Source organism: Limtongia smithiae (assembly GCF_038497785.1).
Source record: "Limtongia smithiae strain NRRL Y-17922 unplaced genomic scaffold V1518scaffold_10, whole genome shotgun sequence".
In the NCBI taxonomy this organism is placed as follows: domain Eukaryota; kingdom Fungi; phylum Ascomycota; class Lipomycetes; order Lipomycetales; family Lipomycetaceae; genus Limtongia; species Limtongia smithiae.
This window is the reverse complement of record NW_027117631.1, coordinates 175,753-202,623: the sequence shown is the minus strand read 5'-3', so window position 1 is coordinate 202,623 and position 26,871 is coordinate 175,753. Positions and strand designations below refer to the sequence as shown.

Sequence of the window (26,871 nt, the reverse complement as noted above, 5' to 3'; positions counted from 1 at the left end):
CTGGGAGACCTCCCATGCTGCGCTGATAAACGTGTCGCCGCGTGTCTCCTAGTCGCCATGCATCGCACTGCCGGATGTAACAACCGGAGATGGCCGGATGTAATATACATCGCACAGATTGATGCGGTATAGGTGATATCCTCAGTGAGTGCCTGGTGCGTCCGTTCTTGCGGTCGTGTGCTCCCAGTCGCGTCTGGGAATCGTACTACCACTGCCCGTTCTCTCTTCCTTTGCGCGTGCCCCGTCCTGCTCATCCAAACAATAAGAAAGAACTCACATTGCTATTGTCCTCGGTATCAAACGTGCCGAACTTCAGCGCTGTTGTCGGTGGCACAGCCTGGAACGGCGGCACGCCGCCGCTGAACACAGCGTGCGCCGGTACTGGCGACGCGGTGTTCGACGGAGATCTGCCTGGCGACGCGCTCAAGCGCGCATGGTGTTCCGCCGGCGACAGCATACCTGTGCCGGTATTTAATCCGTTAGCCGCAGTGCCGTCGGTATTGATAGAGCCAAACTGAATTGGGGCCGCCATGCCATTCGCGCTGAGAGCCGACGGCGGATTCTGCGTCGTAGCAAACTGCACACCATTATTGTTGTCGATAGACCACGTCCTCCGCGTCGGAGGGACCGAGTTCTGGTTCACGGTAGACTTGCGCCGGTTGTGTGTGCCATTGGGGAACGGTGAGGTGCTGCCGGGAAGCGGCACAGGGCCTCCCTTGGCGGCGATCGAAGACGTCAGGATGGATAGACCTGGAGATACAGGAGCAGTTGAAACAGACGGTTTCCGGCTGTTTGCAGTGCCCGCTGCTGAAATAGTGCTGTTAGGACCGCGAATTGAGGGATTCGCCGTCGGTGTCGAGAGCAGTTGAACGGTTGGCAAGCTCTTACGGGATGCTTCTGGCGACAGATGTTCGTCGGAGGGAGATGCTGTGACGGACGAGAAAACACTAGGAAGAGTAGTTCTAGAATTGTCCTTTGCCGAACTGACCATAAGACGATAAGAAGTTTTTGGCGAAAGAGATCGGAAGTACAGGCGTCGCTAGGACACGCACTGATTACGCGACTCGTTTCTCTGCCGCCGAAATTTTTTTATTCAGGGACGGTCAGTTGCAAGCCGTGTTCCCAGCGTCCCAGCTACCGGCTGACATCTTCTGTGTGCTTACTCGTCGATCGTCATTCATCAACGCCTCCGTCCTCTACGTTGGAGCTCAAGGGAGCCAACCACCGAGTACCTCAGTCAACAGGTCATTGTTACCTGGATATCTGGGATGCTGCGTTCTCTTCGTTCATGCCAGCACACCTTCACGCCACCCTCACCAACTAGCCTATTGGCACGAAATTATGAGTCTAGTAGTTATTAATTATCCTAAAACAAAGCAAATCTAAGAACTCCTGTAACGCGCAAATAAGTGGCGACACGCATTTAGTCGCAAAAGACGAAATAACTATACTGAAAACCGCACAAAGTAACAACTCGAAGTAGAAAAGAACAGGAATGTTCCGAATGAAAACTTTCGTCGAGGAATGCTGATGGAGTAATTAATGAGGAATTATTAGTCGAAAAATATGTGCTGGTAGTCCCGATTCTGGATAATCGAGTTCCTAGCTTCTAGTGTCTGAGGTCGTAATATCATGTGGAGGTCCAATGTCACATATTTTAAGCACGCTTGCCACTCTCCAATAAGTCTTCCTCTAGAATTTCATCGTTGAAGAACTTGCGGACGATCCAGAGGCCAGCAGCACTAATGCCAACCGCACAAAGGAATAGTGTGTCGAACCATCGATCGACGAATGCAGTGTCTAGAGGAGCTCCAAGCGCGGATGAGACAGCGGAAGACATGTCTTTAGGCAAATTGCTACGCAAGAGAAGCGACGTAGAAATGGCATACGTGCCGAGTACTTCAGCCACAAGCAGTGCCAGGTTCGCTCTCTCCAGCGCACGAGGAACAGCTTTCGAGATAATGTTGAACATGTTCAGAACGCTCGATATACTGCACATGAAGATGATGCCGGAAAATAAGAAGCCAATCTGACGAGCCCACGACTGGCGGTTCAAGTCAGGATCCCAGTATTGCGCGAGCAGCGCAAGCACATGCGTAATTGGGTCAGACTGAGAGAAGGAAGTCTTGGCCCGACGAAAAGGATTTCGGGAGATCAGTGTCGCAATAATTCTGTACACGCAGTAAATGGCGAATAGAAAGTACAGCGAACGGTGAATTTTTCCGACCACAGTTTGCGCACGCTGCTGATCGTCGTATCGCTTGTTGAGCTCTCTTAAATCGCCTTCGAGCGATCGCTTCATAGCATAGAGACCTTCAAGCTCAAGACGAGAGGACGCGTATTCCCGTTCGTCGTCGTCGCCTCTAAATGACGAAACCATTTTTGCCACAAGGTTCGTGGAAGACCGGCCAACTTTAGTCTGCTTATCCAGCATACGTTGCTCGAGTGTCTTGAGAGACGTCTCCTTGAAACGCGTAAGCTCATCAGTGGTCTCGATACCGGTGCGAACCCGTGAAATATCCATCTCGGACACTTGTCTTGGCTTAGCGGTAAAGGAAGTGTACGGCGCGGAGACGGCACCAAATCCTGAGAGAACTGCCATTGTCGAGACTCCGATTAGGCCAACGCGAGCGAGACATTCCTCACCAAATGATAAAGCTAGATGGTACGTTAGCTACCACATATACACACGACCCACCATAGAAGGGTACATACTGTATAGCCAGAAAGATCCTTCGACGTGCTTTGGTAATGGCAGGTAATCACCAATCTTGTAAAAACCATAGAGCCACGCAGTGAATACAATTGCTGTGAATGTGTAATTATAGCGGTGGGATGCACCTGTCGAGTCTGAAAACCAGCTGTTGACAAGCAAAACTGGCATGACGACAATAAGAAGGGCCAGTAAAAACATCGTAGCGACTCTCCATGCTATGAATCGGGCACTAGAGAAAATAAAGTCAGCCACAGAAGCTAGCATGCAGCACAAGGGGGGCAAGCATACCCAGGATACACCCAGTCGCTGATTTCACAGAGAACCAGTTCAGCAACGACGCCGGCTGTACCGAGACAAACATCGAAGCATGCACGGGTGAACAGTGAGGTTGAGGCAGAGGTGAAAAATGGGAATGCTCGGTGAGCGAGCAGGCTGAATAGGATAAAGGAGAGGACGAAAGGGGAATCGCCTAGAATGACGCGGCCAAGGCTGACGGAGGCCACGATGCCATCCTCGGGTGGTGGCGGCGAGACTGCGAGATACATGAGCAGCCAAAGAGCGGCAAACGCTGCGCAAAGATGGCGGCACGGCGATGGAAGCCCGGCGGAAGAGTCGACACGCCGGAAGGTGAGTAGGGACCAGATGGGAGCCGTGGCCGAGAAGGAGCGCAGAGAGCGGTACAGCAACGACAACGACTACAACTGCGGCAGCAACGAGGCGCACTCACAAGACTGCAGTTGGATGTCGGACGAGAACGGGGTTATATAGTGGAAGAACAAGAACGGGGCGCCGTGGTCGTGAAGGCGTGAAATCGAACACTTGCCACGCCGGCTGCTCCCGCCCCGCCATGGCACCCGCCACCGCCGCACGCAGCCCTCGGTGTGCGCCACACACTATACCGTGCACGCATCTGCAGTGATTCTAAACACGCGCACTCCGTCCATGCTGTAGATACTAATCCTCGACGAACGCGATGATCACTCAGGCTGAGCCTGCCGCCGCCAACTGGCCCTCCACACGGTACTACATTATCTCCCTATCCCCAGTCATACCCACATATCATTTCGTCTTCTCGCCATGGTGCGGGCCCGTCTCTCTGGCGGCATACTCTGTCTCCTTGCCATCCTGATCCTCATGGCCGCTCCTGGCCTCTCCGCAAAGAACTATCTGTTCAAAACCTGCGAACAGTCGCCCTTTTGCCGTCGCAATCGTGAATATGCCGACAGGGCCACCGCCGCCCCTGCCGCGTGGGCACCTCCGTATTCCGTCGATCTTGCCACTGTGTCCTTTGAGACGGGAGTTCTTGACGGCACCATCCTCAAGAGCGTGCTCGACTCTCGTGGAGAGCCTACGGTTGCTGAACTGCCATTTTCACTGGTGTTCCTCGAGTCAGGATCAGCCAGATTGGTCGTTGATGAGAAACGTCGCTTGGGATCTCCTATTGACGGCTTCCCGAGCCGGCTCACTCAGCGACGGTACAACGAAGCGTCCAAATGGGCTGTTGTCGGTGATATGACTCCTGATATCAGCGCTATCGACATCTCCACAGACGAAGAGCGCAGTGGTGGTATCTACCGCATTAAGTATGGTCCCAATCACTCGTTCGAGGCTGTCTTCTCCGCCAGTCCCCTCCAGATCAAATTCCTCCGTGATGGCGAGGCACATGTTATCCTGAACGAGCGCAGTCTCTTGAACGTTGATCAGTGGCGACCGAAGCCTACAGTTGAGAATTTAGCTGAGGACCCTAGTTTGGCGAACGAGATCGACATTAAGGACATGTGGGAGGAAGATTTTGGCGGAAAGAAGGACATGAAGCCCAAGGGCCCTGAGGCTGTCGCCATGGATATTACATTTCCTGGCTATGAACACGTCTTTGGCATTCCAGAACATGCGGACAAGTTTTCTCTTCGAGAGACTCGGTATGTCATCAAACCACTACCTATCTTTGGCAGTCCATGATTAACACTCCAACAGAGGAGGCGAAGGTAATCACAACGAGCCGTATCGACTATTCAACGTCGACATTTTCGAATACGATGTCAATAGCCCAATGGCCATGTACGGCGCTATCCCTTTCATGCAGGCACATCGTAAGGGCTCTAGTGTTGCTGTTCTATGGGCGAACGCTGCCGAAACCTGGATCGATATTGTCAAGACTCGCCCGAATCCCGAGGCATTCGGTACGCGCAAATCCACCCAGACACATTGGATTTCTGAGTCAGGCATCATTGATGTTTATGTCATGCTCGGCCCTAATTCGGCTTCCGTGTACCAACAGTATGGCTCATTGACCGGATACGCCCCGCTTCCTCCAATCTATGCACTCGGCTATCATCAATGCAGATGGAACTACAATTCAGAGGATGATGTACTGGAGGTTGATGCGAACTTTGACAAGCACGAGATCCCGTATGACTGCATTTGGCTCGATATCGAATACACCGAGAACAAGAAATATTTTACCTGGATGAAGCCTTCATTTCCGAACGCAGAGAAGATGATGCAAGCTCTAGACAAGCGGAAACGAAAACTGGTAGCTATCATTGATCCGCATATTAAGAAGGAGACGGGATATAAAGTCTACGAAGGCCTAGTTAAGAACGACTTAACCACGAAGACTGAGAATGGAAAAGAATACAATGGCTGGTGCTGGCCTGGCGAGTCCGCGTGGATTGATACGTTCAATCCTAAAGCTATCGAGTATTGGAAAGACCAGTTCAAGCCTGGCAAGTTCTGCGTAAGTAAGACTTGATGTCAACTGCAATTCGTTGTATTCATTAACTGTTCATTCAGGGTTACGAACATAACCTCTTAATCTGGAATGACATGAACGAACCTTCTGTCTTTAATGGTCCCGAAGTCACAGCTCCTCGCGACAATATTCATTATGGAAACTGGGAGGAACGCGATGTTCACAATGTCTACGGCATGACTTTTATCAACGCTACTGTCCAAGCTCTAGCGGCTCGCCAGCCACGCCAGCGTCCTTTCGTGCTTACAAGAGCTTTTTTTGCAGGTTCTCAGAGATTAGGCGCTGTTTGGACGGGCGATAATGCTGCTAAGTGGGAGTATTTGGATATTGCAGGTCCAATGCTTCTGAGTCACAGCATTGCTGGTTTCGGATTTATTGGTGGTAAGTTGTGAACAGTCTTAATTTTGTAGTCAGGAGAATGTGGAACGTTAACGTCGCGATTAGCTGATGTTGGTGGATTTTTCGGCAATCCAACCACGGAGCTTCTTGTGCGCTGGTATCAGGCTGGCGCGTTTTATCCCTTTTTCAGAGGCCATGCTCACATTGAGTCCAAGCGGCGAGAACCATGGGTGTTTGGCGAGCCGTATACTTCGCTCATCAAGAGCTCTATTCGATTGCGCTACCAGCTTCTGCCGTCGCTGTACACCGCATTTCACAGAACCAGCTTCGACGGAATGCCTATCATGCGGTAAGATACAGAGTTATTGGGTTGATCATACGGCAATACTGATTATGTGATAGGCCGATGTTTCTAATTGCTCCGGACAATGAGGATATTCTTGATATAGACGACCAATTCTTCTGGGGTGAGACCGGTTTGCTTGTCAAACCTATTGTCCAGCAAGGTGCCTTGTCCACAGAGATATACTTGCCCGACGATGAGGTTTATTATGACTACTTTGATTCTACTATTTACCAGGGTCTCGGATACCATCACATTGAAGCGCCCCTGGAGAAGATTCCTGTTTTGGCCCGAGGAGGACACATTTTAGTCCGTCGGGATCGGTACAGGCGCTCGGCTACACTTATGAGCCATGACCCCTTCACTCTTGTTGTCCATCTGGACAACGCGGGAAATGCTGCTGGTGTGCTGTACCTCGACGACGGCGAGACAACAGCAAACATTCGCGGAGCATATTCTCACCGCTTCTTTATGTTCAGTTCTCAAGACAACATCCTTCGCTCGCGGAGTATGCAGCCGTCAAGTGTCAACAGTCGATCGTTTGAGAAGACGATTGATACTGTGCGGATCGAGAAGGTACTACTTGTTGGGTTCGACATGGATAAGCTAAAATCTGCGACTTCAGTCGAGTCATTCCAGGACAAGAAGTCGTGGACTACGGAGATCACTGTCGAAGTAGCCGCCAATGGCAAGGCCAGTGTGATCACAGTTCGGGATCCAAAGGTTCTGGTCACTGGCGATTGGTCTATTCAGTTTTAGATCGGTGAGAAAAGTTTTAGCGGGGTTGTGTATTTTTCAGTGTGTCTAGGGACATCCTCGGCTTTGTAGATAGGTGAATGGTGTGCCTCGGTTGGTTGATAACTGAGATACCGGGAAAATATTTAGACAACAGATTAGAATATCACAGATGATTGCACCTAAAGAACGTCTTAGGACTGCCCAGTACATATCCAACCATTCCACGTTGTCGCTTGCTTTATGAGAATCTCGTGGTCAGTAGCCGAGGATAGGGAGAACGATACATTGCCCCGCAAACCTCCCAACCGCCAAATTACCCCGCGATTTCGGGTTGCTGTATAAAAAAGGGCTCCGACACAGGATATCGTTGTTCAGTTACGGCAACGTCTTCGCCATTCCTATTGGAAAGCACACAAAAATGCAGTCGATTACATCAGTCCGTCTCACTTCTCGACTACCACTTACATTTAATCACGCAACTCGCAAGTCACAGATCGTCTCGCGGTTCTCTACCACTGCGCCCAGACTTGACTACGAGCACATCATCGTCAGCACGCCAGTTCCCGGGGTACGACAGGTCACTCTCAACCGACCTAAGGCACTCAATGCGCTATTTACCCCATTGATCCTTGAGGTCAACGACGCGCTGAAAGCTGCGGACTCAGATGACGAGGTCGGCGCGATTGTGATCACCGGCGGCCAGAAGGCGTTCGCTGCCGGTGCGGATATCAAGGAGATGAAAGACAAGACTTTCGCTGAAGTTTACAAGCACAGCTTTATTAGAAATTGGAGCGACGCCACGCAAATTCGGAAGCCGTTGTTGGCAGCAGTCAACGGATACGCCGTAAGTATGACTTGATAGGGCAGGCGTATAAACTTGGATAACTAACGAAAGCATGCATACAGCTCGGAGGTGGATGTGAATTGGCCATGATGTACGCTGGAACTTGTCAATGGACGACGTTTTGTGGGCTTCTCTAACATCTTGATGGCAGGGCTGATATTATTTACGCCGGCGAGAAGGCTGTGTTTGGCCAGCCAGAGATCAAGCTCGGTATCATCCCAGGCGCAGGCGGCACTCAGCGCTTGACTCGGCTCATCGGCAAATCGCGTGCAATGGAGTACATTCTCACAGGAAAGACATTTACTGCCAAAGAAGCTCTCGAATGGGGCCTCGTGTCTGCAGTCCATCCTGTCGACACTCTCGTCGACGAAGCGCTCAAAACGGCGAGCCTGATCGCGTCGCACGGAAGACTGGCTGTGCAGGCTGCAAAGGAGGCGGTAAACTATGGCACTCAGGTCGGATTGGATCAGGGACTTCTGTATGAGCGACGCTTGTTCCACAGTTTATTTGCTACCAAGGACCAAAAGGAGGGAATGTCTGCGTTTGCCGAGAAGCGCGCTGCGGTCTTCAAGGGAGAGTAAATATTGCGAGCATGTTACGCCTGATTAAGTAATTTATAGATACTGCATTAGTGATTCCAAAGCAGGAAGCCTTTGGTAATAATGGCATTGTTTATAGCATTGTAGTTCTTGCAACCAGCTTCTATCAGATCGTTCGCAAGGACAACTACAGTCTATGATCGAGCCAATTGTGGTGCTGATTGGTATTACGCTACCTCTGCACTGATGGAGCATCAAACTTTATCATCTGCCATGGGTTCAGAAGTTATGGACCTAATCTTGATAACATTAATACGAAGATTCTACAGTACACAAACTCCCACACGATTAAACATACAGCACAACAAACCGGACATCAGACAGATAACATAACAAAATACAAACACAAAAAATGGAGATGACTACAGGAACAAACATGTATAATTTAAATATTTGCCTACAATAGCCTGTGAAAGCTGCATTCACTCATTATCTGAAGTAGGAACGATAACGGGGGGCAAGTCGGGAGGCAAGTCCGGTGTAGGCGCAGATGCCGCATCAGTAATCGCAGCAGACGTCGCCATAGACATTGATGACGCAGTTGTCACAGCAGCTGGACTGTCGTCGCTGGAATCCAGAGTAATCGTGGGCACAAGTGACAAATTACTCACTTCCTTCGTCACGGACCTTACCTCTGGTGCGCTCACAACTCGGCCTAGTTTCTCCAGATTGTCGGTTGGCACTGGTGCCGGAACGAGTGTCGAAGTACTGGTATGAGGCGATATCTCTGGCGTCTTGCTGAGCTGCGCGCTTGTGCGTCCGACAGTCTCATGGGACTTGTCCGTCAACGTTCTCGTTGAGCCCGCGTTCTTATTCTCGACGATATTATGGTATGCTCTGCGAGTTGGATCGGCCTGACGCTTTGCCTTCTTCTTCTCCCGCTTGTTGCTGGGGCGCACGACGATGACTGGAACAGGTGAGTGCTGCAAGCAGTACTTTGATATAGAGCCGGGGAGAAGTCCCGAGAATCCATTGAGCGACTTTCCTCGTGTGCCGACAATGAGCACAGCTGGTTCATAGATCTCTATCATCCGCTGGATCATATCTTGGACCTTTCCCACGGCATATTCTAAGATGAGTGATATCTAGAAGGTGAACCTGTTAGCATATGCCCTACTACAGCTAGATAAACACAATCTTTACCTTCTTATCGTCTTCGTTCTTGTCCATGATATCATTGAGTAACTTGTAAGCTTCATCACGATACAGCTTTTCTTGCAAGGCCGTATCGGAACTGGATATCTTTGAGTTTGGGTCGACAACACGGAGACACACGATTTCGTCTCCGTCATCAACAAGCTCGTCGATAAGCCATTCTAGCGCAAATTCGGAATAATCGTTCTGATCCGTCCCGCACAGAAACGTACGAGACAACCGGCTGTACACATAGCCATCCTGCTTTGCTTGCAAAGTCAGGGAAAAGTCTGTAGCATCTTTGTTGTCAAAAGTATCGAAGCCGACCCGCTTTTGAAATTTGCTGTAGAAAGGAAGCAAAGTTGTTAGTTGGCGCACATTGTATTTGTGGAAACACGGGCACGTGGACGCAATTGATGACACTGATAGCCATAACTGGAGCACTTACTGCTGTGACGGGGATTCGGCGCGTGGAGTGCTCAGTTGAGAAGTACTCTCGCTACTTATTCGGGATGATGAACGCATAGCCGATCGGGACGGCGAGCGAACGGCGCTTGAGACCGGTGTTAATGACCGGCGGGATCGGGACGCACTGCGACGCCGGCTGGGCTCAACAAACGAGAGTGACATGGCGCCGGAGAAAGAACTGGTGATGCGATTAGACTGCCGAAATCCAAAAGAACGGGTGGATTGGTATTTGGACTGGGGACGCGATGAATTGGCTGAGGATGCGGTAGATGGGCTTCCCGTGGGCCTGCAGGTTTGTGTGGAACTTTTGAGAGGCGCCGGACGGGATGAGGACGGCGGCAGATGGCTGTGCTTGGCTGATGGATGGGGAAACTCCACAAAACCTTATACCGACGTCGACACTAAACAGCGAGCGACACACCGACAGCAGTGATTGAGTACGCCTCGTCAGGCCGACACGCGATTGTCATTGGCCAGTATGGCGTATAGTTACGCCCAGTTCTATTGCTGTTATCTGTTGCGGTCCTCCAAAATGAAGCGAAGTTTCTACATCGGTTCTACACCACTGCCGTTACGGGTACGCCGATCGGGATCGCCTCTGTAACCTCGAGGACATGTAGGGCTGACAGGTACGAATAGCGTCTACGGCAGCACAATGGCGAGCTAGTACAGGGAGCATGGAGAACAAAGCGGGGCGACAAGCGGCCATGGGAGATGCTGTGCATCGTATCAGGCTTTCCGTCTAGAATTAGCGCTCTCCAGTTTGAGTATGTGTCTACAATATCATCGATATACGTCCACCGCCGACGAATGTGTTTCCAAGCTAACCATCATGAACCAGACACGCATGGCAGCATCCGCACTCAACTCGGTATATACGAAGCGACAAGAGGATATCGAAAAGAAAAACCTCGGCCAAGACAATGCCACTGCTGCTTGGAAATGTGCGACTGCTATTCGATTCCGATAGCATCCGGAGGTGGCCGCTGAAATTTCACATATTCGACTCTGATGTCCAGACAGCATGGGATGCAAATCAGTACAAATTATCAGATCCCCCAAGTCATATACCTGTTCTTGTCGACATACGTCGCGCTGGCAGCGATGGTGTCTGCGGCAGGCAAACGGACTCAGCATCGCAACGGGTACATATTCACGAGGGCGACGGCTTTGGCGGGATACAAGGACTAAGGATAACAAACGGTGGGTATGTTTATTTTAAGATGCGGTGAACCGAATTATTAATTGAATTATGCAGATACATATGATCCATATTTTTCCCTATCGAGTCAGTACAAGGACGATCTATCATGTTCATGTGGAGTATGTGCACAGCATACGAAAGTGGACGATTCTGTTGAGTCAAGCGAACTAGATATTCTTGTGTGCAGCAATGCCAATTGCCTTCAAGTTTACCACACAATATGTTTGGCCAAGGAGTTTTTAGCAAAGGATACCGAGCAGCATGCGCTTCCCGTTGTAGGCAAATGTCTTCAGTGCCACGATACTCTGAACTGGGGTTTACTCATACGCAACGCATTCTGGCGTGACTCTAATCAATCGTTAGGGCTGAGCGCGAATCAACAGCGCGCAATGATTGAGGAAAACGATGATGTTAGTGTGTTGTCGGACGACAGTGAGAGTTCGCACGGCAATGAGACCGACGCAAGCGAAGACAATACGAAACATAAGCGAGTCGGCAAATCACCAAAAAAAGTGGCAGGAAAGCCGTCGCCCGCACGAAAGAGGGCAAAACGAAGATGAATGTGCAGACATGGCGAGGCGTGAACAGATCCAACATTACAACACAATCTCCTTTGTATATAACTAGACGTTAAGCTCAAAGCTTTCACATCAGCTGAATCAAGTTGCTCACTACCAAACTTCCCAAGCAGGTTGTCCTTGCTAGAGCGGTGTAGGGTGGAAGCTTCCCGGATGTGTTCGGTGTGCGACCTGACGTAATTTGTCTACTCAACACAACTAGAAGATGAGGTTCACGCTAGTTAGCACTCTATATGCCGTTCGCGATGTCTTATGATGCCCGCTAACTACAACTTTCAAACGCATAAAAACTCGGCCATGAGTTGGCTCAGGGCTGCATTGGAATGCTATAGAAGGCGTGCTAAGCGCCAACATGGCCCATTGCGGCTCGCATGTGTTGTGTGAAACGGCAACGTCATATTTAGCCTCTCGGACTCTCGGTCTTCGTAGTCCACTCTCCGGACTCGGGATACCAGACTCCGGATCCGGACACCGAGAACCCGAATAATCAGACTCCGAGGGTACTGGACGTAACGATCAACAGTTGAAGTCGTACACTTCCTCTTCACTAAGTGACCCATCACAGTTTTACGCGCCTTCAGGGTAGTTAGTAGAGCACAAGTATGAGTGAGCTCTCTCTAGAGGGAGCACCAATAGCAGCAATGACAAATTCCAAACAAAGAGGGCCCGCGCTATGTAAATAAAATCTATGATACTAGGTATTCCTAACTTTAGAGAGCTCAGAGATGCCAAATGCACGAGTGGTGAGCGGCATTGAACGTGGAGACTCTTAGAGAGACGTACGCTAGCACAATACGAAATCTTGGAGCAACGGGCAAACTCATCAAGGGCCGGCAAGACCGTCTCACACTCTCGATCGCTGGTGCACACGAACCCGGTGGAACGGCATACAGCGCACCTTTCAACAATCCTACCTCATATGCGCTTCTCGCACACACGCTATCGTCGATGTCCACACAAACTCGAGTAAAGAGCAGGAAAATGCGCGGGAGATGTATCTCAGTTTGATATAAATTCGGAGTACAGTCACAGGCCCCTCGCTTAGTGCTCACGTGCGCCCGCGACACGTGAGTTGGCGCGCAGACAGAGTTCGCTCTCTGTCCCTGCACCGCGAACCCCTTTTGCTGCCCCTATATGCCTACAGCAACTCCATCGCGTCCGATGCAGCACCATCTCGCACGAACAAGCTAGCGCAGGGAGTGTGACCGTAGTTCGCTGGCAGTCGCGATGTACACGGCGACAACGGCACGCGCTGGAACCCGTTGCGCTAGGCACAACGGCGAAGTTGCCGCGACGGCGCGTTGCGCGTGCTTGCCTGAACGGGCCGACCACAACCCTAGCCCTGGCCAAAAGGTAAACAAACCGCGCGGTCGCGCGGGCCGTATGGAAGAAACGTGCGCTCGCGTAAACCTCAGCCGTCTGCTGCTAAACTCGCCGTCCTCATCGTCCACTTCGCCGCGTGCCGCACTCTTCTTCTCCCTTCCCTTCTCGCTCCTCCCCAATCACCGCCACCGCCATACTGTGTGCCATCTTGGGTTCGCCAACGCCTATCCGCACGGCTCTGCCCTTGTCGTCTCCGCGGCAAGGCTGTGTCTCACCCGATTTCGCCACCGCCTTCGCGTTGGATCCTGTCACTACGCCGTGTTATTGTCCGGCCGGCCATCCACATACCGGGCCATTCGACATGGTTCCTCAGCTCGCGACGGAGTCCTTCTCCCCTCTACCAGTCCCTGTGCGAACGCCAGGTCGACGGGCGTCTCCGCTACGATCGTCGGCCGCTGCCTCTCCGTTTTCCAGTAGGTCTACAGTCCGTCGCACTACCGCCACACCAGTCCCCGTCAACACATTCTCTCCGCTTCTGTCGACTTCGTCTGGGCAGCAGTCGTCCATGTCCGCTGGACGTGTTACTCGCGCAGCCGCTCGACATCCACCCGTCTCCTCATTACAGCGCTCAGATAGTACCGTATTTCTCAGCCTAAACACGAACGATCAGCTATCTCCGCTTCGCCGCTCAGCTGGAACATTGCACCTCGATCAGGCATCTCTTGGCTCGCCGATTCCTCGTCGCACTTTCAGTTTCGGTGGCGATGCCGCTCAGCAATGTTGCGATGGGACGGTGATTCCGCCATCGCCGGCTCCAGTTCGAATCCCGACTGGGTCCACGCAGACAGGTCAACAGCTAAAGCGCGCAGAACCCTCGGCATCGTATTCGCCGACTTTTGGTGCTCAGTTTGGCGAGCCAAGTTCTATACCGAGAACCTGCACCATGGCAGATTTACATGACACGTCACGAGCGGATGGCCACTCTGAGCAGCCGGTCGCGGGTCCTCAAGCTATGTCTACTCCGTCAGCCGTGCGAAATGCTAAGAATAGACCGGGACTCTTCCGCTTTGGCGCGATCAAGGACTCGACCTTCAGTGGCAGTCAGCTTTTCAAAGTCAGACGGACACAATCAGTTGAAAACCTCACTGGAATACGGGACAGTCCGTTCACCAGTAATGTACAGCAGCACCATCTACCGAATCCGTCGGCTCATCCGCATCCTCTCTCGAAGTCGCGTACTGTCCTGTCCTCAAGTTCTGATGACGACCTTATGAGCAGCCAGACCGACGCGATGGTCAAGCCCTCGATCGTTCCGGCTGGGAACGCGATTCCAAAAAAGAAGCGGACTTCTCTGGCTGCTCTATCGTCATCTACATCTCTATTCTCGAGTTCGCTCTCTGCATCCAGCTCGACACCGCAGAATTATCAGTCCGTCAAGCCCTTTCAGCCTGCATTTATGAGCACAGGACTTCTCTCCAAGCGGAACAGAAATCGACAGGATTCGGTCGAATTTGCTCACTTTGCTCCGCCGGATACGCCATGCAAGCGGTCGACTCAGGCGCAGTTTGCTGTACCATCGTCTTCTCTAAAGACCGTGGCCAGAGAACGACCCACTTCTATGGACGGCGATGAAATGTTTGATCCTACTGGCTCTACTTCGGAGTACGAAATGCCACCTACTCCGACCAAGGCGTTCGGCTCAGGATTAGGAGGGGACTCGACGCGCAATGCTATATCTAACTGGGCAGTTTCAACAAAGTCATTTGTTAGCGACTCGCAACCGACGATGTCGCCGACACAGAGTTTCTTTGAACTTGAGACACCGAGCACGCCAGCGAAGTTTAACTCCAGCTACTTTGATCCGTCATTGACACCAAGCGGCGCGCTGGATCCGTTTTTGCTGCAGAAGTTTCAAGATGTATCGGCCATTGGATCTGGAGAGTTTTCTACGGTTTTCCTGGTCAGTGAAAGAGATCAGTTGCACAACAAGTATGCTGTCAAGCGAACCAAAACATCGCTTGTTAGCACCAAGGCACTCAGTCGACGGTTGGAAGAAGTTGCGATCCTACGCGATCTATCCTCCAGGACGGATAATGAAGATCGCGACTATGTGTTGCACTTTATTGACAGCTGGAACTACGAAGGACACCTCTATATCATGACAGAATACTGCGAAAACGGCAGCTTGGACGTGTTTCTTGCTGAATACGGACGGATATCCAAGCTGGATGAATGGCGAGTGTGGAAGATTCTCATTGAGATTGCCCTCGGTATTCGGTTCATTCATGAGTCGGGATACATTCACTTGGACTTGAAGCCGGCCAATGTGCTAATCACGTTTGAAGGTTCATTGAAGATTGGAGACTTTGGCATGGCTACGAAGCTTCCGGCCACGAAAGGCATTGAACGCGAGGGAGACCGGGAGTATATTGCGCCTGAAGTGCTAGCATTACAGGAGTACTCCAAGCCAGCTGACATATTTTCCTTTGGACTAATTTTGCTCGAGATTGCGGCAAACATTGTCCTACCAGACAATGGCACGCCGTGGCATAAGCTTCGCTCTGGCGATCTTTCGGATGCTGGAAGACTTAGCTCGAGTTCAGGGGATCTTTCAACGGCCGGTAATCGTGTTGATGGAGCGAAGATTCCGTCGTGGGCACCGGAGTTTATGACCGACGATGAATCCGATGTACTTGGCCGTCTTGTGACGTGGATGCTAAAGCCTTCGCCTAACGACCGACCGACTGTGCAGGAGATCTTAAGCCAGCCAGAGGTTGTACTTGCTGATTCACGACGTAAGGCTGGAGCAATCATTTTTGAAGGAGAATACGGACCAGAACCGGATGATTCAGAGATGGAAATCAGCGACAAAGGGCAGGATAATAACGACGACTGGCGAATGGATATGTGACACGTCGGAGAATTTGTTTTTGCTATATATTGAGGGATTATGATTGATTTTTTTCTGCGAGTTTCATTTTATTTACACCAGTGCTATTGCGATAACGTCCGCGGAGGAGAAGATCTATATATGAAACGCACGAACTTACGATGTCTTGACCGATGCGGCAAGGATGGCGACAATGTCTTATACAATGTTTTATGATCAGATACGACGAGAGATTACCGAGATTATTACGCGCGTTCTTGTTTTTTTTGACGATGATGTTTAAAGATGCCATTTTCTAGATGATTACTATACGCGGGTTTTGTTATGAGAGACTATAGTCTCATTATGCTGGAGCGACTGCTATTTTTGAATATTGGAGGGGAGGAGGAGCAGCAGCTGCGAGTAATGTCTTGCTGCACACGTTGACATTTTCTACTAAGCCGGACAAGATTCCATGATTCATAGAAACGTACATGAAGGACTATGATGATGATTATTATGGGATGTGACATATGCGCGCGGCTCAGCAAAAAAGTTGCTCTAACGATGTGGATTATTCCTTTTTGTTTGAGAAAGTGGAGGGAGAGCAGGAATGCGGGAAGAGGAGGAGGACAATAACCAAGTCATACACGCTCTTTTGTTTTTTTTGTTTTTGTTTGCTTTGCATTTGCCTATTACGCTATGCCATCACTCCGTCACTCCTTGTTTTCTATTTAGTTGTTTATTTTTGTACAGTATATTGTACAAGAGTACATGCACACATGCATATTTGGTCGTTCGTTGATTTTGTTCTTACTCTTTACGCATACACACACTCTTTAGTATATGTTTGACAGAGATATATGAATATGACTTTTACATGTTGAATTTGAAATGACAAAGATAGGGCCAGATTGCAGTTGGAATGGTGTATTGTGGCAACGTGTACCGTAGCTATATTTTTGAAGCTAGAAACAAACAAAAACAACTACTTGAAGCGACCGAAAAGCGGAAACAAAAGAAGCATGAAAGACAGTTAGACGCCTGATCTCGTACATGAAAAGAAAATCGGAGAGTGTGGGATGCTCTGTGGATGTCTGTCCGTCATGACAGCAGACGCGAAAAATGGCGTTGAAGCCCAAAGACGGTAAAGCACAACCAAAGCCATGGAATGCAAAAAGTGTTCTGTGTCGCGCATTCCATATCATTCATTCAGAAGAGGAACTCAACGAGAAAAAGTTCCCCCATTTTGACCGAGTTAAATCTGTTGCGTTGGGGTGTGTATGATTCACTTTTTGTAAAAGAGAGAAGAAGAAATCCCTCTTGCTGACTGAATAGATTTTTTTTGTATTTGACCCTGAAGTTCTAAGCGGACTTCGGCGCTGAAGCCGACGCTGACATGGGAGTCTCGATGGCGATGGACGCGGTGTTGCGCAGAACTGTCGGCTGTGGCGCGCGGCGGGACTTTGATCGGTAGTCCTTGATGGCGGACTTGATAGCGTCCTCAGCGAGCATCGAGCAGTGCACTGTCGAGCGGCATTAGTAATCATGATCAAATTGGGTGGACGCGCATGAACAAGACGAAAAACACATACGCTTGACCGGAGGGAGCGACAGCTCCTTCGCAATGGTGGTGTTCTTGACTTTTCCAGCCTCATCGAGGGACATTCCGCGAACGAGCTCAGTGAGGTATGATGAGGAAGCGATCGCGCTGCCGCAACCGAAGGTCTTGAACTTGACGTCGGAAATGATACCGTTATCATCCACCCGGATCTGAAGCTTCATAACATCGCCGCAAGCGGGGGCACCTGAAAAATTGGAAAGTCAGCGAATACTGTAAATACAGGACAAAATGGTGGGCGCAAGTGCACATACCGACGAGACCAGTGCCAACGTCAAGATCGTTCTTGTCCATGGAACCGACATTGCGTGGCTTGTTGTAGTGGTCGAGCAGTGCAAAGAAATTGTGTTAGCCGATCGTTCGTACATCAGAATGGCTTGCACGCGCGACTACGTGGTATTGCGACGCGCTGTGCAGGCCGATGGGAAAATGGAGGACATATCTTTTGCGTGGTAGCCACGAGCAAAAGCGACGACAGGGGTAGCAGCAGCGCGGGAGGGCGCGGCAAGGATAATGGGCCGGAGCTGTCGTGTGAGGGCGTTCATCGTGCGTGGAGTAAGCGGCAGTGGAGGATGGCGATGGAGGGGCAGCGATAACAAAAAAATCGATGCAGGTGGCGGGCGCGGACGAGTGACTGGACGAAGGAAAGGCCTTCACCTAAATAAAGTAAATAGCCACGCAAGAAACTGGCCGGGGATTGGCGGACGCTGCGCTGCGCTGCTTCCCCGCTGACATCTGGCCCCGCCTATCTCCGAGGTCTTAAGCGCCACAAGACCCGTCAACGCAAGTGCGTCGCCGCGCGGCGCTTGCGCGCGCATTGCGCCGCAGAGCGCCCACTGCAAACCTCGGCGCTCGGATGTGAGGCTGGAGCGCCGCCGGATGTCGGTCCCGAGCGCCCACTGCACTGCTTGTCGCAAGCGTCTGGAGCAGGCCGCCGCTCCAGAAGAGGGCCGTCCCGGCCGAAGCGACTGGCGATTTGCGCATTCGTAATTGGGAGGACGGCCGATCTGCTGGGAGCGAGGACGGGATTGGCTGGACGGCCCGCGGTATGATGGCGAACTGGCGATGGCCATTGTCATGACGTCGCGCGCGCTAGGCGCGATCTACGCGTCAGATCGCGTCGCGTCTGCTGGCGTCCCCGCGCTTCACCGTAGAGCCCGCACATGCGTCTCTGAGCAATGGCGGATTTGCTGAGCTGTACGTCACAGGGTCCGTGAGTCCGTCTGCGCGCTCTTCGCTGAATTAATTATCGCGCTGCCCGCTGAGGCGTTGACCGTCCGCACGCGCAGTCGTCGCCGCCAAACACTTTGTTTTCTTTATCCGTGGCTCCGGCCGTATGCCCGAGACCAAGAAGCCGCTGCCTGACGAACCGCACAATGTTAGCAGCAGGCTGTCACACAGTTGCCAGTGAGGAGAAGTGCGTGCTGGCGGAGTATCGTGTTGCGAGTTCGTGTCGCGTGGGGTCAAGCCATCCTGCACGCTGTACTTGCGCAGCGCTCAACGCCGATGATAGCGGAGACGTAGTGGTTCCTCGTTACAGCAGCGCCCGCAGCGCCCGCAGCGCCTGCACGGCACCGCTTCTGCGCGTAGCTCTTGCGTCAGCATAGTGCCACAGAGTCCTTTGGTACTTGTAGCAATCATCGCGACCGCTCAGAAGCAGAGAAAGTCTGGAGAGCCGCGGCGGCCAGTAAGCGCGGCAAATCAGGTCGGCCGGAGTGGCGGCGGTTTGTGTCGCGTGCGGCGTTCGAGACGACGAGAACCCGCAATTCGTCCGTCTCCACAGGAAACCTCCACACTTGTCGCGCCCATTTCTCCGACTTTCCTTGTTCACGTCTCGGCGGTTGTCATAGTGGTAGTCGTCGTCGTCGTCGCTCATTAGTCTCAGATATTCGCAATCTTCCTCTCCTGGCGTTTGAAGCTCTTTCGGAGTAGCTCACGTTGCCGTCTCCCAAACCAGCTCACATCAACAAAATGAGCCTCTCATCCGCGACCAAGGAGGCCGTTGCCCCTGCACCACCGCCAGCACCGGCCGCTGATACGGTCGTCGCGACCATGCCTGCAAATTCTACGTTGCAATATATCCAGGAGTACTTTGCGCGGCCGACCGTCGCCGCGTTCGTCGGTGGAGGCGTTGCTGGCGCCGTGTCGCGAACTGTCGTGTCTCCGCTCGAGCGGATGAAGATTATCATGCAAGTACAGGGCCCCGGGTCTGCGAATTATAGTGGCGTCTGGGGCACTCTTGGACGCATGTGGAAGGAGGAGGGATGGCGGGGATATATGCGCGGTAACGGCATCAACTGCATTCGAATTGTTCCATATAGCGCTGTACAGTACAGCAGCTACACCATCTTCAAAGGCGTAAGTGGGTTCTATCGCTACTGGTTTGGACATACCACTAACGTCAAGTCAATCAGATCATCGTCGAACCGGGCAAAACTGAACTTGATACCCCGCGCCGGTTATTAGCTGGTGCCATGGCGGGAGTCTGCTCCGTCGTCGCGACGTACCCCCTTGACATCGTCCGCACCCGTCTGTCTATCCAGACCGCGTCACTAAAAAACCTGCACATCGACCGTGAGCACGCGCCGGGAATGATGTCCACTGCCAAGATGCTCTATAGAACCGAGGGGGGTATTGCGGCGCTGTATCGTGGCATGATTCCCACCATCATCGGCGTTGCGCCGTACGTTGGACTCAATTTCGCCGTGTATGAAACTATTCGCGAGTTTGTTGCGGACGAGCAAGGAAACGCTACGGCGGCCGCGAAATTGTTCAGTGGCGCGGTTAGTGGTGCCGTCGCACAGACATTGACTTATCCGTTCGACGTCTTACGACGAAGGTTCCAAGTCAATACCATGAAGGACCTCGGATTTCAGTACACCTCGGTTTTAGACGCCATTGTGAAAATCACCAAGAAGGAGGGGTGCGTATAACTGATCGCTGCTACCTCGTTTGCAGTTGTCACTAATTTTGTTCTATTGCAGCCCGTTCGGTTTATACAAGGGTCTTTCGGCTAACTTATTGGTGAGTACGCCCGGCGGAGCACTTGTTGAGACGTCTGCTAACTCATTCAACAGAAAGTCGCACCGTCAATGGCGAGCAGCTGGCTCAGCTACGAGATGGTCAAGGATTTCTTGACCGGCAAGTAAATTGCTCGCATGGTTATTCACTCGTTCTACTTTCTTTTATCCCAGTTCTAAATTTGTCACATTTTGCATAATCTTTCTATTGCTTTCATATTTGCAGGATATGTAGGTGTTGAGGTCTTTGTGCTCACTGTTTTTGGTTCGTAATGTACTTTGCATAGTGTAGTGCGGTGTGGGTTAGTGTTATACATCCTGTAACTATGTGCCTCCCGTCAATGTGTGTAGTTTCGCAATATATCTTGCGCGTGGTGCTCGACGAGAAGCGTTCCGACGGCAATGCCATTGCATGCAAGTCGCGCGACCTTAAAAAGTCAAAATCATCCGGACATAGAGCCGCATTTAGCTGTGCGGCTCAAGACGCTGTATGAACCCTAATTTCAGGGCTTAAGAAGAAGTTTTTGTGACTGCTCTTTTGGACATAGGCGGGTACCGTAGAAAAAAGTGTAGTAGGGCTTCGTACCGAATCGTCCAACCCGCAACACCAACGTCGTCGTTGCGGACTTCTGCCTGTCCCTCTCCACGGCCACCACCGACAACCGAACCACTCTGTCATCACCTACTCCTCGCCGCCAAAGACAGCAATGGGTATCGATTTGACGAAGAAGCAGCACATCCGGAGCAGCCACCGCACTGCTCCGGCGTCCGACAACGCCTACCTGAAGCTGTTGGTGAAGCTCTACAGATTCTTGGCTCGTAAGTGTTGGCTCAGTACTGGTTGAAGGCAATGAGATGAAGATGCTGACTATGACTTAGGTCGTACTGATGCCAAGTTCAACTCCATCATCCTGCGACGATTGTTTCTCTCTAAAGCGAACCGTCCCCCGGTTTCCGTTGGCCGCATCTTGAAGGCCGTCAAGGAGGAGACCAACAAGGACAAGATTGTCGTTGTTGTCGGCACCATCACCGACGATGTCCGCATTCTCGGTGACTTTCCCAAGGTCACCGTTGCCGCCCTCAAGGTCACCGGCCCCGCTAAGGAGAAGATTCTCAAGGCTGGCGGTGAGATCATCACCCTTGATCAGCTCGCGCTCCGTTCGCCTACCGGCCAGAACACCCTTTTGCTCCGGGGTCCTAAGAACGCCCGGAAGGAGGTCAAGAGCTTCGGCATGGGCCCCCACAAGCACAAGGTTCCCAAGGTCCTGTCTGTCGGCCGCAAGTTCGAGCAGGCCCGTGGTCGTCGTCGTTCGCGTGGTTTCAAGGTTTAAATGTTTATACTACGAAGAATGGTGGTGCCTCGTACTGGTGTGGCGGGGTCTGTATAATGTTTGAAAATACAAATCAGAAAAGTTCGCCTGCATGGCTTTCAGTTATATTTTTTGGTAATTTGTAGGTTGGAGTATATCCCGTGATAAATCTTTACTTAACTCTCCCCATCTTTACTTGCTTGTAGACACGAGTGGTCTTCTATCTTGTCAAAGTTTGCTGTGGTCTGTAAACTGGATCTAAGTTATGCGTATCGTTATATTCTCCTTGCGTAAAGGAGCTAAACAGCGCACCAGCTTAACGACGTCCATTCTCTGCTTATCGTCGACTTATGACAATAACATGACCTCAAGATCGCGTTTTCTCCTAACATATCATCACCATTCAGTTTCCTTTCGTTACATGGAGTATCTCATCCAGATTTTTTTAGGCTACTTGCTTGTTGCTACCACGCCATTACTGGATTCGACTTCGCAATTAAATAAGTGGAGCCATGACACGCCATTGTGTCTTTTCTTACTACAAACCATTTATCCTGCTAGGCACTTGACCAAACACTTGACAGACTACTTGTACTGATGCATGTATGATATCTGCTTATAACCATCCAGTACGACACCACGACAACTTCCAAAATCAGGCTGCAACATGCTATCCCATTACGCAACAGCCGGTGGGTGAATCGCTTACGACAACTAAGTAAATAATTGTCATGCCATCTAAATCCTCTTCTTAAATCTGGCTGTGGCTGTCTGGTGGATGGCTCACATTTAGACGCACGCGACCGACTGCACTTCGCAGTAGCACATAGCCGTTCGACGCCCCACGCAAATGCGGCTTGAAGAGCTTGGTGTCGTCATAGCTCCTTCACAATTCAAGCTGCCACCTCTGGCTGAGGGTCCTAAACCGCAGCTACAGCCAAGTTCCAGGCCGAAGTGGGTCGGCGGTGCGCAGGGGCCGGGGCCTGGATTATGGGTTCGGGAGAACGCGCATGGGAGGGTCGCCGTTGGGAGTTTTCTCCGCTGGGAGGAACGGTGGTGGGAGTTGCAGGCGTAGCCGATCCGGCCACGCTCCCAGCGTCCCCGGCTCGGCCCTCGCCCCCCCGAACCACTCCGTGCTCCGTTCCACTCCTCCCCTTATCGCCACTCACTCTCCACTGCCAGCGGCCGCGGTCGTTCACTTCTGCGTATTCTGCATCTTTGCTCTGCATGGCATTCTATAGCCCGGCGCAGCACCCGCTGCTGCGCCAGAATGCCATCGCAGCACCCGCAACCACCGTCGCTGTATCTGCCGACGCCACGGCTTCCGCGTCCGTGACGCGCCAGCATGGCGCCGTCGCGACGCAGACTAATCACCCAGGCGGTGCAGCTGGTGCTACTGGAGTAGCAGTTGGTGTGGTTGCTTCCGTTCCTGGACACGCGTCTGTCGCGTCCGCGTCTTCGTCGGCCATCTACGGAGACGAGGAGTGGGTGCTGTTCTCCGCTGGAGAGTCCTCGTCCTTCGATGTCGATATCGACGAGGTGGACGATGACGAAGACGAAGAAATTGACGATATCGACGAAGACAACGACGAACAAGAATTTGACGACAAGGTAGCAGCACCTGTTCCGATCGCGCCCGGTTCAAATCACTACGCCGACGCCTCCACACGGCTTCGACACGACGCTTCCTATCTCTCTGCGACTCCCTCTGCCCTTGCCACACCGACCCCACAACGCACGCTCGCTGCTCTATCACGGTCGGCTGCCTCGTCATACTCCTCCGATGAGATCACCGCACGCATCAACGCCTGGCGCATTGACCAGTCCGAGCAGCTTTTCCGCGAACTGCGACGACACCACACACGCGCCGCAAATCGCCGATCGTCGAGTATATCCAGCTGGGGCATCCCAGCGGAGGAGGAAGACGAGACTGACGATAGGAGCGCGGACGCGGACGGGGAGGAGCGATATTACGAAGATAATGAGACGGACGATAGCAGAGCGCAGTCGAGTCGTGGGCGCATGTTGTACGCATCTCGCGCCGCGCTCGCGGATCTTGGCGCATCGGAGAGCTTTGCCAGAATCAGCCTTGCAGAGTCATATCGCCTTCTACAAGAACAACAGAGCATACAACAACAACAACAGCAACAACAGCAACGCTCCGTGCAGCTATCAGCAGCATCGCATCGCATCGCAGGTCGAGCGACAGGCCAGCCGCCATATTTCGCGGGAGATGCCGCCGCAGCCGACGGCACCACAGCGACAACATCTGGTGGGCTTTGGCAGCGTATCACCCGTCGCGTTATTCACGACATAATGGGCCTCAACGACGACGTCCTCGACGTTCTCTTCGGCGACCGTTTCATGGATCCTACTGCTGATGTCATCATCGCTGCAACTGAGCGTACTAGCACAACCTCTGCGCCGCCTGCAGCTGGCAGCACCGAAGATGTAGGAGTACGCAGGCAGAGCTGTGTGTTCAGTGAGAAGTCGTCCGGTTCAGTCTTGAGCTCCATCAGCAGTAAGAAGTACTGGGAAGATAAGCTTATGGCGCGCATCAGCCGCGAGCTCACGACGCGCTACTGCCGAGACTACGGTAGCGTCGAGATCTGCACCGGTTTGTTTGTTTGATTATGTCGGCAGGGAGAAGGAAGGAAGGAAGGAGTTCTGAGGGACATCTATAATTGTGTTGGAAATATCTAATCTGGAGTAAATCAGGGCATGCACGGAGTTCAGAGCGTCGTGAACTGGTAGTGGAGTAGCGGCAGTGTGTTATATAGGTCACCCGAGTGCAGTGCTAGCACGATATTGCATGTTGTCGTTTGTAGATATCACACCGTTCGCTGACCATAACATGGATAGGTAAGTAGAATACCTAGCAACAACTTGTTCAGAGTCTTTAGTTCAAAGATTACTGGAGTATCTAATAGTACTATAACGCCGTAAACACAATCAACCTAAGACAAATGCCAGCGCCTCACTCTGTCATACGCCGATGGAGTCGACCCAAAAGCTATGCTCTAAAATACTGTCTTCAACTTCCACCCGCTGCTGAATCCTCTAGAAATGATATAGAATGCGGTAGCGACCATATAACACCCGCCGGAAAACGCAATCAGACCTTCGTACCGGCCGCCCATCCGCTTGACCAATTGTCCAGCAATCGGCATGCCGGTCAGCGTTCCGAGACTGGCAAACGAAAAGCAAGTGCCGTATCGCGTGCCATATTCTCTGATATCACAGATCTGCGTCAGACACACTGGCGCAAGTGAGATGCCACTGCCGGACGCGAAGCCAAAGAGTGCGAAATATGCGACCGCAGCCCCGGTGTTATGACCACTCGTGGCCGCCGCGGGGAGCCACACTCCAAGAGTGAGCAGACCGCTGAGCGCGATGGTCATAATTAGCATATTGAATCTGCCGATCTTATCAGCCGCGTATCCCGGAACAAGTCTACCGAGAATGGAGGCGCCGTTCATGATCGCAATGAGCTGATATGAGAGTGTCTCGTCGATCCCCTTGGCCAGCGCATACGACGTGAAATATGTCTGCGGAATCTGCAGCGACCACTCGACCATGAAGTTCGCGCACGCAAACATGGCGAAGCGCTTATCGCGGAATGCCCGTAAATCAATCTGCGCGCTTCCCGACGTCTTGGTCAATCGCGACTTCATGCAAATCACAGCGAAAATTGAAGTAAGCAGCACAATAAATCCGACAATCCGGATCGTCCACGCAAATCCCACCTTGGGGATCAATGCACGGACAGCAAGCGGTATCACGACGCCGCCAAAGCCGCCGCCGGTAGCAGCGATGCCGATAGCAAAGCCACGACGGTGAAGGAACCAGTGGCTGATGCAGGAAATTGCAGGCGTGAAGATAAAGGAGCAGGAAATGCCGCCAAGAATTCCGAAGGAGAGAAAGTATTGGTAGTACTCCGTAGAGAGCGAAAACATCATAAGAGATACGATGAAGCCCACTGATCCAACAGCTGCGAGGACTGTGACTCCATACCGATCAAACAGAGGACCTGGAATTGTTAGCATAACATACAATCGACTCCAAAACCTGGAGACTTACCGACTTGAACGCCACAAAAGAAAAAGAGAAATGAGAACACCGAGAAAATCCAAGAAACTGTGCTCTCGTTGTACTGCGATAACTGGTTCTCAGTGAGATAGGCTTGGAAGCTACCCTCGGAGTTCCAAATTCCAAATGCGCCAAACATGGCGCACCAAGACCCAAAAACGACCGTCCAAGACTGAAAGCCACCATCGGGATATGTGATTTCGTCTTCGTGTTCCTTCTCTTCTTGAATAGAGAGAGGTGTAATGGTTTCTTCGCTAGCGTCGGCCGCGCTGGTGTTGGCGGTATCCGGAACGACGGCCTTCTCGGCGACTGCGTGGGCAGGCGAGGAGAGCGTCAGAGTGCTACTGGAAAAAGATGCTGTGTGTCTCATTTTGTGAGCCCGGTCTATCAAATGTAGTTATTTCAACTTTGGCCCAAGGGCGGAAATGCAGCATCTTTATGAAGCCTTCGCTTTCAAAGAAGGACCGCCGCGCGAAGGCCGCAAGGCAGGCCGCAGGCCGTCCGCGCAGAGCACAGACATATCGAAGTTCCGCTTACTGAAGGCGCGTCGTTGTTGCCTTGCAGTGCGCGCGCAGGCGTAAACGGAGGCGCGGCGGGCCAGAGGCGCCCCGGGCTCGCCCCCCGCCGCGGCGAGGCCTTCGATCCGCAGCTGCGGCCCGGAGCTGCCTCCCCCCAACTCAAATGATCTTTTGCCTTAAATTGGCGTTTAACTTCTTAGCTGCGAGCTTATTTGTACGGCGCGCCATATTAGGAGAGCTCGAGACGCTAAACCAGATTAGGTATAAGCCCGGCGCAGGAGGCATGGTGGCGTTTCTCGTTTCTTTTTTTCCGCGTTTGACCGTTCGACTGTCCGCCCGCGGGGCCGGCGGATTTTTACCGCGACCGCAGCCCTAGACGTCGACAAACTAGCGCCCCTTTCGTCAT

The 26,871-nt window shown here is 52.0% G+C and overlaps 13 protein-coding genes across 13 annotated transcripts; 8 read left to right on the top strand and 5 right to left on the bottom strand.

Annotated features, from left to right (window-relative positions):
• Positions 1 to 141: 141 nt before the first annotated feature.
• V1518DRAFT_406730 (uncharacterized protein) lies at positions 142 to 991 on the bottom strand (the record flags this gene model as incomplete). The annotated part of the gene is made up of 3 exons (XM_066901962.1): positions 142 to 246; positions 278 to 411; positions 460 to 991. The coding sequence occupies 3 exons, from the start codon at positions 989 to 991 to the stop codon at positions 142 to 144; spliced, it is 771 nt and encodes a 256-aa protein (XP_066758125.1).
• A 348-nt stretch (positions 992 to 1,339) lies between these two features.
• On the bottom strand, positions 1,340 to 3,514 carry V1518DRAFT_396273 (Abscisic acid G-protein coupled receptor-domain-containing protein). The gene is made up of 3 exons (XM_066901812.1): positions 3,005 to 3,514; positions 2,716 to 2,945; positions 1,340 to 2,658 (listed from the first exon to the last, which is right to left on the bottom strand). The coding sequence occupies exons 1-3, from the start codon at positions 3,259 to 3,261 to the stop codon at positions 1,658 to 1,660; spliced, it is 1,488 nt and encodes a 495-aa protein (XP_066758124.1). The 5' UTR covers positions 3,262 to 3,514; the 3' UTR covers positions 1,340 to 1,657.
• A 192-nt stretch (positions 3,515 to 3,706) lies between these two features.
• V1518DRAFT_420251 (glycosyl hydrolases family 31-domain-containing protein) lies at positions 3,707 to 7,075 on the top strand. Its single transcript, XM_066904955.1, has 5 exons — positions 3,707 to 4,635; positions 4,691 to 5,453; positions 5,510 to 5,849; positions 5,913 to 6,156; positions 6,210 to 7,075. The coding sequence occupies exons 1-5, from the start codon at positions 3,794 to 3,796 to the stop codon at positions 6,907 to 6,909; spliced, it is 2,889 nt and encodes a 962-aa protein (XP_066758123.1). The 5' UTR covers positions 3,707 to 3,793; the 3' UTR covers positions 6,910 to 7,075.
• A 120-nt stretch (positions 7,076 to 7,195) lies between these two features.
• Positions 7,196 to 8,700, top strand: V1518DRAFT_420248 (ClpP/crotonase-like domain-containing protein). The gene is made up of 3 exons (XM_066904954.1): positions 7,196 to 7,732; positions 7,795 to 7,823; positions 7,884 to 8,700. Exons 1-3 carry the CDS (start codon positions 7,307 to 7,309, stop codon positions 8,311 to 8,313), a joined length of 885 nt encoding a protein of 294 aa, XP_066758122.1. The 5' UTR covers positions 7,196 to 7,306; the 3' UTR covers positions 8,314 to 8,700.
• Positions 8,561 to 10,354, bottom strand: V1518DRAFT_420247 (uncharacterized protein). Its single transcript, XM_066904953.1, has 3 exons — positions 9,914 to 10,354; positions 9,475 to 9,808; positions 8,561 to 9,416 (listed from the first exon to the last, which is right to left on the bottom strand). Exons 1-3 carry the CDS (start codon positions 10,093 to 10,095, stop codon positions 8,754 to 8,756), a joined length of 1,179 nt encoding a protein of 392 aa, XP_066758121.1. The 5' UTR covers positions 10,096 to 10,354; the 3' UTR covers positions 8,561 to 8,753.
• V1518DRAFT_420243 (uncharacterized protein) lies at positions 10,252 to 11,910 on the top strand. Its single transcript, XM_066904952.1, has 4 exons — positions 10,252 to 10,510; positions 10,573 to 10,700; positions 10,775 to 11,136; positions 11,192 to 11,910. The coding sequence occupies exons 1-4, from the start codon at positions 10,412 to 10,414 to the stop codon at positions 11,695 to 11,697; spliced, it is 1,095 nt and encodes a 364-aa protein (XP_066758120.1). The 5' UTR covers positions 10,252 to 10,411; the 3' UTR covers positions 11,698 to 11,910.
• A 2,584-nt stretch (positions 11,911 to 14,494) lies between these two features.
• Positions 14,495 to 15,949, top strand: V1518DRAFT_376363 (kinase-like domain-containing protein; the record flags this gene model as incomplete). The annotated part of the gene is made up of 1 exon (XM_066901537.1): positions 14,495 to 15,949. One exon carries the CDS (start codon positions 14,495 to 14,497, stop codon positions 15,947 to 15,949), a length of 1,455 nt encoding a protein of 484 aa, XP_066758119.1.
• Positions 15,950 to 16,330: 381 nt separating this feature from the next.
• On the top strand, positions 16,331 to 16,938 carry V1518DRAFT_72591 (uncharacterized protein). The gene has a single exon (XM_066906660.1). The coding sequence runs from the start codon at positions 16,441 to 16,443 to the stop codon at positions 16,759 to 16,761; it is 321 nt and encodes a 106-aa protein (XP_066758118.1). The 5' UTR covers positions 16,331 to 16,440; the 3' UTR covers positions 16,762 to 16,938.
• On the bottom strand, positions 16,815 to 18,161 carry V1518DRAFT_420236 (NifU-like N terminal domain-containing protein). The gene is made up of 4 exons (XM_066904951.1): positions 17,971 to 18,161; positions 17,783 to 17,860; positions 17,503 to 17,715; positions 16,815 to 17,433 (listed from the first exon to the last, which is right to left on the bottom strand). The coding sequence occupies exons 1-4, from the start codon at positions 18,071 to 18,073 to the stop codon at positions 17,273 to 17,275; spliced, it is 555 nt and encodes a 184-aa protein (XP_066758117.1). The 5' UTR covers positions 18,074 to 18,161; the 3' UTR covers positions 16,815 to 17,272.
• Positions 18,162 to 19,060: 899 nt separating this feature from the next.
• Positions 19,061 to 20,930, top strand: V1518DRAFT_420234 (mitochondrial carrier domain-containing protein). Its single transcript, XM_066904950.1, has 4 exons — positions 19,061 to 19,886; positions 19,943 to 20,451; positions 20,513 to 20,552; positions 20,606 to 20,930. The coding sequence occupies exons 1-4, from the start codon at positions 19,500 to 19,502 to the stop codon at positions 20,675 to 20,677; spliced, it is 1,008 nt and encodes a 335-aa protein (XP_066758116.1). The 5' UTR covers positions 19,061 to 19,499; the 3' UTR covers positions 20,678 to 20,930.
• A 325-nt stretch (positions 20,931 to 21,255) lies between these two features.
• V1518DRAFT_428688 (60S ribosomal protein eL18) lies at positions 21,256 to 21,879 on the top strand (the record flags this gene model as incomplete). The annotated part of the gene is made up of 2 exons (XM_066906101.1): positions 21,256 to 21,367; positions 21,428 to 21,879. 2 exons carry the CDS (start codon positions 21,256 to 21,258, stop codon positions 21,877 to 21,879), a joined length of 564 nt encoding a protein of 187 aa, XP_066758115.1.
• A 961-nt stretch (positions 21,880 to 22,840) lies between these two features.
• On the top strand, positions 22,841 to 24,812 carry V1518DRAFT_420227 (uncharacterized protein). The gene has a single exon (XM_066904949.1). The coding sequence runs from the start codon at positions 22,849 to 22,851 to the stop codon at positions 24,487 to 24,489; it is 1,641 nt and encodes a 546-aa protein (XP_066758114.1). The 5' UTR covers positions 22,841 to 22,848; the 3' UTR covers positions 24,490 to 24,812.
• On the bottom strand, positions 24,684 to 26,398 carry V1518DRAFT_72538 (major facilitator superfamily domain-containing protein). Its single transcript, XM_066906659.1, has 2 exons — positions 25,939 to 26,398; positions 24,684 to 25,888 (listed from the first exon to the last, which is right to left on the bottom strand). Exons 1-2 carry the CDS (start codon positions 26,315 to 26,317, stop codon positions 24,879 to 24,881), a joined length of 1,389 nt encoding a protein of 462 aa, XP_066758113.1. The 5' UTR covers positions 26,318 to 26,398; the 3' UTR covers positions 24,684 to 24,878.
• Between the last annotated feature and the right edge of the window lie 473 nt (positions 26,399 to 26,871).

Bases quoted from the DNA above. Each gene is read 5' to 3' on its own strand.
- V1518DRAFT_396273 (XM_066901812.1), bottom strand. From the start codon at position 3,261: ATGTATCTCGCAGTCTCGCCGCCACCACCCGAGGATGGCATCGTGGCC. The intron at 2,946-3,004 runs GTATGCTTGCCC...TATTTTCTCTAG, and splicing joins AGCGACTGGGTGTATCCTGG to TGCCCGATTCATAGCATGGA. The intron at 2,659-2,715 runs GTATGTACCCTT...CGTACCATCTAG, and splicing joins AGGATCTTTCTGGCTATACA to CTTTATCATTTGGTGAGGAA.
- V1518DRAFT_420251 (XM_066904955.1), top strand. From the start codon at position 3,794: ATGGTGCGGGCCCGTCTCTCTGGCGGCATACTCTGTCTCCTTGCCATC. The intron at 5,454-5,509 runs GTAAGTAAGACT...CTGTTCATTCAG, and splicing joins TCAAGCCTGGCAAGTTCTGC to GGTTACGAACATAACCTCTT. The intron at 5,850-5,912 runs GTAAGTTGTGAA...CGTCGCGATTAG, and splicing joins TGGTTTCGGATTTATTGGTG to CTGATGTTGGTGGATTTTTC.
- V1518DRAFT_420248 (XM_066904954.1), top strand. From the start codon at position 7,307: ATGCAGTCGATTACATCAGTCCGTCTCACTTCTCGACTACCACTTACA. The intron at 7,733-7,794 runs GTAAGTATGACT...GCATGCATACAG, and splicing joins CAGCAGTCAACGGATACGCC to CTCGGAGGTGGATGTGAATT. The intron at 7,824-7,883 runs GTACGCTGGAAC...TCTTGATGGCAG, and splicing joins GGATGTGAATTGGCCATGAT to GGCTGATATTATTTACGCCG.
- V1518DRAFT_420247 (XM_066904953.1), bottom strand. From the start codon at position 10,095: ATGTCACTCTCGTTTGTTGAGCCCAGCCGGCGTCGCAGTGCGTCCCGA. The intron at 9,809-9,913 runs GTAAGTGCTCCA...TCCTTTCTACAG, and splicing joins GCCGAATCCCCGTCACAGCA to CAAATTTCAAAAGCGGGTCG. The intron at 9,417-9,474 runs GTAAAGATTGTG...TTCACCTTCTAG, and splicing joins AGAACGAAGACGATAAGAAG to ATATCACTCATCTTAGAATA.
- V1518DRAFT_420243 (XM_066904952.1), top strand. From the start codon at position 10,412: ATGGCGTATAGTTACGCCCAGTTCTATTGCTGTTATCTGTTGCGGTCC. The intron at 10,511-10,572 runs GTACGCCGATCG...AGGTACGAATAG, and splicing joins CTACACCACTGCCGTTACGG to CGTCTACGGCAGCACAATGG. The intron at 10,701-10,774 runs GTATGTGTCTAC...ATCATGAACCAG, and splicing joins ATTAGCGCTCTCCAGTTTGA to ACACGCATGGCAGCATCCGC.
- V1518DRAFT_72591 (XM_066906660.1), top strand. From the start codon at position 16,441: ATGCGCGCGGCTCAGCAAAAAAGTTGCTCTAACGATGTGGATTATTCC.
- V1518DRAFT_420236 (XM_066904951.1), bottom strand. From the start codon at position 18,073: ATGAACGCCCTCACACGACAGCTCCGGCCCATTATCCTTGCCGCGCCC. The intron at 17,861-17,970 runs ATATGTCCTCCA...ATTTCTTTGCAC, and splicing joins TCGTGGCTACCACGCAAAAG to TGCTCGACCACTACAACAAG. The intron at 17,434-17,502 runs GTATGTGTTTTT...GCCGCTCGACAG, and splicing joins GTCGCTCCCTCCGGTCAAGC to TGCACTGCTCGATGCTCGCT.
- V1518DRAFT_420234 (XM_066904950.1), top strand. From the start codon at position 19,500: ATGAGCCTCTCATCCGCGACCAAGGAGGCCGTTGCCCCTGCACCACCG. The intron at 19,887-19,942 runs GTAAGTGGGTTC...CAAGTCAATCAG, and splicing joins GCTACACCATCTTCAAAGGC to ATCATCGTCGAACCGGGCAA. The intron at 20,452-20,512 runs GTGCGTATAACT...GTTCTATTGCAG, and splicing joins AAAATCACCAAGAAGGAGGG to CCCGTTCGGTTTATACAAGG.
- V1518DRAFT_420227 (XM_066904949.1), top strand. From the start codon at position 22,849: ATGGGTTCGGGAGAACGCGCATGGGAGGGTCGCCGTTGGGAGTTTTCT.
- V1518DRAFT_72538 (XM_066906659.1), bottom strand. From the start codon at position 26,317: ATGAGACACACAGCATCTTTTTCCAGTAGCACTCTGACGCTCTCCTCG. The intron at 25,889-25,938 runs GTAAGTCTCCAG...TAACAATTCCAG, and splicing joins CTTTTGTGGCGTTCAAGTCG to GTCCTCTGTTTGATCGGTAT.